Source organism: Primulina eburnea, chromosome 1, assembly GCF_022965805.1.
Source record: "Primulina eburnea isolate SZY01 chromosome 1, ASM2296580v1, whole genome shotgun sequence".
NCBI classification, from domain to species: Eukaryota; Viridiplantae; Streptophyta; class Magnoliopsida; order Lamiales; family Gesneriaceae; genus Primulina; species Primulina eburnea.
In genome coordinates, this window is record NC_133101.1 from 8,054,239 (window position 1) to 8,062,365 (window position 8,127).

Genomic DNA, 8,127 nt, shown 5'->3' on the forward strand with positions numbered 1-8,127 from the left:
ATCTTACATATGAAATTAATGAAATAATATACTAAATTTTAATATTTGGCTTTAAATTTGTATCTTCCAAAAAATTTAAAGAAAATAAATTTTTAAAATTAAAAATCGAAATTTCAGATTAAATTTAAAAGGAATTAGATGCGGGCCGAACCCGTAGCGATGCAGTAGATGACAAAGGCAGACACGCACTGAGACTCTTTAATGAGTTATTCAAAGGGAGATAAGAGTTGCCATCAAAACAGCTAAGGACATGGCAAGAAATACGAAAATATGCGGTCCTATCTTCACGAACTAATTTCCGACATATATTAAATCATATTGATCGTGCAAATATTAGAATGTCGCCTCTCTTATAAATAGTGTATCGATTCTTCGAATCCGACAAAAAGGGTACTGCTTAATTTTGTTCATTTTTTTTCTCCCACAAGGATTTATTTTTTTATTATGTGGACACCATTAACGCACGCCATATAATGTGTTTAATTTTGTACGAGAATATATATATATATATATATATATATATATATATATATATATATGTATGTATATATATACTGTTCATTTCTGTATTTACCAATGATATGATAATCATTTATTGGATAATGAATGTATAATTTATATATATTTTATTATATCTAATAAATGAGTATAATTCATTAATTGATGAACACGGATATAGACACGTTGAGTGCACACACACACACACAGATATATATATGTGTGTGTGTGTGTGTGGGTGACTATATTTGATTAGACCTTTCCTTAATCAATCTAGTCAAATAATTTTATATAATATATTAAAATTATTCAAAAGTAAAAAATAAATTAAAGGATTTTGGAAGAATTGCTTAATCGTCAGCGCAATAAATACTGTGAAAATGAGAAGTGATAGTGCCCAAATAAAAATGGGTAAAAGCGTATGCCTCCACTTGTGACTATTGGTCGGTCGATCAAGAGTTGTTTGCATGAATTGATTGATACTAGTGAGTCATTGCAAGGTCCCTCCTGTCTCCCCTTCATTATATTTAGTAAAAATTAAGTATTTAATTACTATATTTTCAAGGACTGATTATTTATTTTTCATCAAAATTAACTTCAAAGTATCGACCAAATAATATATATTTTCAAAGAAATTACACACACATATATTTTTCATCCAAAGCCAAGAACCCGTCATTCTCTGTTCGTTCTTTATTTGAGATCTTGATGACGAGTGATGAAATAGAAATATATACCAACTTAAAAGACCAAGTAAAATTTCGAAAAACAAAATTTTCACCGAAAAATAAATTAAATCAAAACCGCGCTTATTGAAAATAAACAGGGTATCTCTCGTGCACGATGGCATCTCATGTGACGAGAGCATCTCTTGTCCCAAGCCATGCATGCACAATCTTTTGTTGATATGTGCGTACACATTGCCTTGTCCCTTTGATACGTTCCACATGGGGCCTCCTTGTTTTCACTTTGCTGCCTCAGACTCAGTGCATCATTTCGGAGACGAAAATCATGTGTTGCGCCAGCCATCTAGGATTTGTCAACTTTCATGAGAATTGCTTATCATGTCTTTTGTACACTTTTCCTCTTATGTTCTTTTCTGTGGTCACAATGGAACTCCGAGTCTCCATCATCACAAGCTGGGATAGCTAGTTATAACGATGATCTTTAAATATTAAAAACTCTTTAATATGAATATATAAAAAAAAATATTGTGTCACTCGAAGTAGAAGAATTCTTTTTAATTAACCGAAATAATGATTTTTTTTATATTTTAATTGACCTATAAATAAATAAAAATCATAATTTTATTATACCTATAAAGAGAATATTGATGAGAAAAAAAATCAATGTATTTATAAAATATATATATCATGCCATATGAATCCAATAATATATGCTCTAAAATATTTAATAATCAAACAAAAAATAATTAAATGATATACAAATTAAGAAAACTATATACAATATTTTGACGTGAAAAAACATGTTTTAAGAAAAAATTAATTGTTGGAATTTAACTTTAAGATTTATGATTTAACCAACGGATTTTTAATGATGCTTTATTCAATTAATATGCCGAGTTGCATAATGAAATTAATTTTTAATCACAAGGACTTGCCACCAAGTCACATGAACTTGCAAATAATTAATTTTGTTCCAACTTAATTAGTTCCCGGTGTGAATCGTAAACACCAAAGCCCAATCGACGTTTCGGCGAACTTTAATACAAGTTCCGCTTGGGTGTTGATCGTAACTTCAAAACGTCGAAGCTCGATTTGATTTGGTGAAACAAATTAAGCCAATTGACCATCTGGGTGATGTTCGGGACTCGTCATAATCATCTGATCGATATATATATATATATATATATATATATATATAGATACACACGAGTCGACTCGTCCTATGAATATATATATGTCACACTATATCTGAGGCTTATTCAAATTAATTTAGGTAAAAAATATATATATCTTAAGTAATTTCTAATAAATATATTGACATACAGTTAAATTAGACTATAGATTTTTAACATTTTTTGTAAGTATTGTAACACATTATTTGTTGAGCACGTGAAGTTAGGAGGGACAAATGGATGGCAATGGGACCCGACCCGTTTGGGGCAAGTATGTACATAGCCTAAGTATATTATGAATATTGATCCTAAATTTCCAAATGAACGTAGACACATATTTTTTTCACAAATTATTCAATAACAGATATTATTTCACATTTTATCTATCATTTTAAACAACCATAGTTTAGTTTCTTAAATTCGTTTCTTGTATGATTTCCGAATCTTTAAATATACTTTTTTAATCTTTTTATTTTATGTTTCCTGCTTCTTTCTTCCATTAAGCAATCATATCATCATATATAATTTTCATGTTTCTTTTTCGTCCTCGGATTTTATTTTGATTAATCCCTTTAATGATTGCGTCTTTTTTTCTATGGTAGCCCAATCATCATGGTTTGATCAATGTGTTTAGCAAGGACAAGTTTTGCACTCCAACAATCTCATTCTCAATAAATATACTCCTTGCAATCTATGAGAATCGATCTCATGATTTTGCTATGATATATATTATATACTAATTGTAGAATTATACATTTGTCGCTTTACCAAAAGTTATAACTGGTGATAACAGTGCAGTATTTAACTAAAATCTTTTAAAATCGTAAAGCAACTCAAAAATATTTAATTATTTCTTAAATCAATTTATTAGAATTTGTAAAAAATTAGCATTTCTTATCATCTACATAAAAATATTAAGAGTTTCATAAATATTTTGATATTACCTAATAAAAATAAATTAAATACATAAAAAATTCTTAAGTTAATAAAAAAATATTTTATAATAATCTAATATACTTGTAATAGTATAAGAAAGTTGGAAACATATAATAGAGTTGAAGAATTCATAAAATTTATTAGTTATATCTGAAATATTAAATATTTTATTAGAGTTTTCAAATTTTAGTCTTTCTTACCATCTATATAAAAATATCAAGAATTTTACAAATTTATAAATATTAATTAATAAAAATAATTTATATTAAATATATAAAAATTATAAAATTCATAAAAATAATATAATGTGTTTATAATAGTATGAAAAAACAGAAAAATGTGTTGAAGAGCTCATAAATTTTTTTAGTTATATTTTAAATATTAAAGCAATCATTAAATAAAAAAAGTATAGTTATGGTGAAATAAAATTGGTGAACCATTAATGTGTATTACCAATGACATATTATGATTTAAATTTATCTATGCATATAATATTTCCAACCAAGTAAAATAAAAACAATAAGCACCAAAACACCCACAAATATGAAAAAATATGTATAAGAAAAATAAATGGCACATACACATAAAAAATTGGAATATGAATTAATAATAATCAATATATATTAATTACCAAATATTAATTAGAGCATCTTGGCTTGTTTGAATTGACTGAATCGGGAACTAGCTTAAAGGTTGCATTCCTCATTCTTGAGAAACGTAGGTTGGGTGCTTCACTCGATAGAAAGCGTAGAAAAGCAAACTAAGCTTTTAGAAGACCCGATAAAAGATATGAAAGAAAACAATTGAGTAAATTAGATACATTGCCAATATCAATTAGAGTATGTGAAATGTCTTAAACTCATGAAAGAAAACATTTCAGTAAATTAGACAGAGGCTTACATCCATACATGACACCAGTTTTTCTACCTCATATAATGAGAGATACAAATAGCAAAACCATAATTTAAAAAATAATTAATTAAAATAATAATCTAAGGAAATTATTGCAAAACCGCGATCACGGAATAACTCAATTAATATTTTGTGTTAAAAAATATTCTTACAAATAATATTTAACATATTTCAATATATTCTTCATACACTTCTTAGTATAGGCAATATATATGTATTGTTTTATATTTGTAAACCCTAGAAGATGGATGCAGACCTCAAAGCCCAAAGGTAGTCTCACTTCTCGTGTGTTTATCCCTTGTTGATCTGGATTTTTTCTTGTCTAACGCATTTGCCGAAATCTTCACGATATTTTCATCATATAGATCTAATACACGATCAGAGTCCATTGTTGTTCTGGATTTTTTCTTGTCTAACGCATTTGCCGAAAGCTTCACGATATTTTCATCATATAGATCAAATACACGATCAGAGTCCAAATTTGAACTATTTTGATTATTTTTTGTCAACGATATTTCTAGATGTCACTTCCTCGCTGCAAACATTTCAATGGGTCGGGTAGCGGATCAGACCCATTGCCATTCTATGTGAAGTTAAAGTATTGTCTTGCAGATTTGATAGGCAAAAATAACTAGAAAACTGATTGGGAAGTCATCAAAGACAAGGGAATGTGACTTAAACCTATTAAATAAGTTTTTTTTTTTTTTTGAAATGAAACCTATTAAATAAGTTAAATTCTGAATTTACAATCATTGTTGGGCTGTCGCGTTTGGCCTTTTTTGTTCAAAATTTCTATAAATAGTTAATGAGATAAATTCGATTAGTATATATGCAGAGATGTACGTATTCTGAAAATGGACTAGTGTTTAATGCACATGTTTACTCATATAATTATTGTATGAAATGTTCGAGGTAATATGTCGATTGAAAGATGTAAAAAAATAGACTCATTTTCTATATGTAAAGAAAATCGAGAAATTATTGAATCCGCCCATGTATCAGATATACTTGCGGCGCGTGGCAAGAAATCCTAAATTGTTAATGGAAGAACTTCCATGCAAAGAAAGTAAATAAGTGATGGAGATCACGAATGTCTCTCTGACTGAGAAACCAGCAGCCATAGCATTCAGGACATTATTAAGAAAGCTCGAAAGAAACCGTGAACCCCTTTAGCTTAGTTTGCAAACAAAATTGGAGTTTTTCCTGATCAGCAGTATTTCTGGAAAATGATATCAAGTTCAGTGTCGTAATACTCATGACGAAGATTCACTAGACTTGTTTCCATGCCTTGACAATTTGTAGGAACTGATTCAGTCACGTGCAATGAGTTGTTTGGGCATAGGTAAAAACAATCAAGTAAAACCACAGCAATTGCAGTTGAATCTGGGTTGCTTGGCTTAACCAGATGTATGACTTGAGATCTTTGCGGATTGAAAATCGTCGCAAAGGTTAATTTTAGTAACATTTTTTTTGAGTTCTCAAAAGAAGCTTTTAGTTGTTTTTTGGTGAGTGGCAATGATTATTGTTCAGTACATGGCATATATATAACGGGGCAGTGACTGATTTGTTTCGAATTCTTGAGTTGATTGAACTCTATCAGAAGCGGGAAAGAAATCATAAGGACGAGGTAATAATCCCTCTAGAACACTGTAATAAAAAATTATACAAAATATTAATCCGATAATTTATTGCATCATCTTTTATGGAAACTGTTTCCAGTATATCAGGTGAACTGTTCTAACTATAACTTAATATGTCCTAAAACTATGTTTTATTTGCTGCTACCTTGTCAAGGCATCACCAACGCTCAGAAGTTAGCGTGGTATACTTCAACCAGATTTGGGTAATAAAGGCCCCAGTGCTGCTCCACTCCTCCAGGTTTCAGATCTTCGTTAAACATCGCGAAAATGTACGTCTCAATGTCCTTTCCAGGCCTCCTTGGTGTCCCTGCTCCTGATGATACATGTTGAATTAAGTTGTTTACATATCTCTGAGCATTCTCTACAGTTGCCTCACTGGATCCATCAGTAGGCCATCCAGTTTCGGAAACGATAATCTCAACGCCTGTTCCTCCGACCTTCTCCAGTGCAGCATAAGCTGCGTCCACCATAGCATCAAACAGATTGTAATAGATGAATGGAGAATCAGGAACAGGGGAAGCAGTGTCCTCGAAAAGGGCATAGTCCGACGGGACATTGACTGGGTCTCCAGCGCGTGCGAAATAGGGGTATACGTTAAGAAGTAGAGGACTGTTTTTTGATGCTAAGAATGCAACAACTTGAGCCATTACAGGATTAGTTTCAGCCGAGAAGGCACCCTGCGAGGGAGGATATGATGCTGCTAATACTTGCATGGAGACTGCTGTGCTAACTTGTATGGCTAAGTTGGCTGCAGTCAGGGCCGAGTCGAGGTTCTGCATCGCACCAGGCACATAGGCTGCCAACTCCCCTGGAATCACTTCATTTCCTGCTGATATGCATAAGATATTCACCGATGATTGGTATGGCACCACATTGGTCTCAACCCACGATTGAGCCACGGATAAGTCAGAGGCGAGTGCTTCGAGATCTTCGTTCCTTGTGCCGATGATGACCGATATCCCGGAGTCTATCAAGGCGGTCAGCACATCTGGCCTTGGTTCAAAAACTCTAATTTTTGAGATGCCTCTTGCTCGTAGTTCTGATATAACATCTGCCGGCGCTGGAAGATTGTCCCCTAGTAGTCCATAGTTGATGCCAATAGCTTGCGCACCTTCAGAAAGCAAGAAATTAATTAATAATAACAATTCGAAGGAAATAAGATAAAATAATATATAGATTTTGTGAATATAGCAGTACTTTATCCTTGACATATATAGTACATATACTCATTCATAAAAATATATTATACGTTAATAATCAATTTTTAATTTTATGTACTATTATTATATAATTTTAAAAATATTACAACATATCAAAATATAATCATAAGCTCGTGATGTAAGAACTCTTGAACAAGTTCATGATGGATCGAATTGAAGCCGAGCCTGCTCGAAAATTGGTTCGACTCGAGAGGCTTAGAATCAAGCTCGATTCGTCTCACACTCGACCTCAAGTTACTTCTCGTCTTCTTTCTTACGTACCTGGATGAATGCTGAACAAGAAACTGACGACGAACAAAATTGCGTGAATCTGCTCCATGATAATATACCCCATGTTAAAAAAAAATAGCTTAAAGTATATAAAAAATAATATATTTGAAATTTGGCCTTAAACTTGAACTTGGATGTTGTACTTGGTACCATGAGAGCTTGGTAATTTATAGACAGTAGATTTGGAAATAATTCTTGCAATTATTATTGGCATGCATGTAAATTTATTTTGATATTAATTAAGATGCGTGCGTAGAAAATTACTATATTCATGACGACATATTAATCACCCAATGGGATCAAGAAAAGAGATAAAGATCGAAGAAGGAAAAAGAATATAAAAAAGCATGCAGATTAAGGAAATAATTATATGATTAATGGTTGATATGGTATCGTAATTATAATCTGATATAGGGTAAGGATCCAGAGAAAAGTTTGACTGGATTTAAATTTAGTAACTAAATATCTTATATTAAGTAATAACACTATGTTTGGAAGCAAGGATTTGGAAAGATTTGGAGGGATTTTGATTTGCAAATTCTGATTTTAACTATTTGGTTAGTTGGATTTTAAAAATAGAATTGGATTTGGAGGGATTCACAGGATATGACTTGCGTATAAACAAATCTTCTCGAAACTGGTCGGATTCCATGTGATTTTCTCCACTCGTCCTGCTGCAAAGTTTGCTTCATGTATTTTGCATAGTTGACGTAAGTGCGCACTCGAAAATTGCACATGAATCATAGTTGTAACGAAGATTAAATAATTTTTTTATTCAATAATAATTTGTATT

At 31.3% G+C, this 8,127-nt stretch overlaps 1 protein-coding gene across 1 annotated transcript; it reads right to left on the bottom strand.

Annotated features, from left to right (window-relative positions):
- Positions 1-6,011: 6,011 nt before the first annotated feature.
- Positions 6,012-7,461, bottom strand: LOC140811009 (putative glucan endo-1,3-beta-glucosidase GVI). Its single transcript, XM_073168916.1, has 2 exons — positions 7,326-7,461; positions 6,012-6,955 (listed from the first exon to the last, which is right to left on the bottom strand). Exons 1-2 carry the CDS (start codon positions 7,396-7,398, stop codon positions 6,012-6,014), a joined length of 1,017 nt encoding a protein of 338 aa, XP_073025017.1. The 5' UTR covers positions 7,399-7,461.
- Positions 7,462-8,127: the final 666 nt, after the last annotated feature.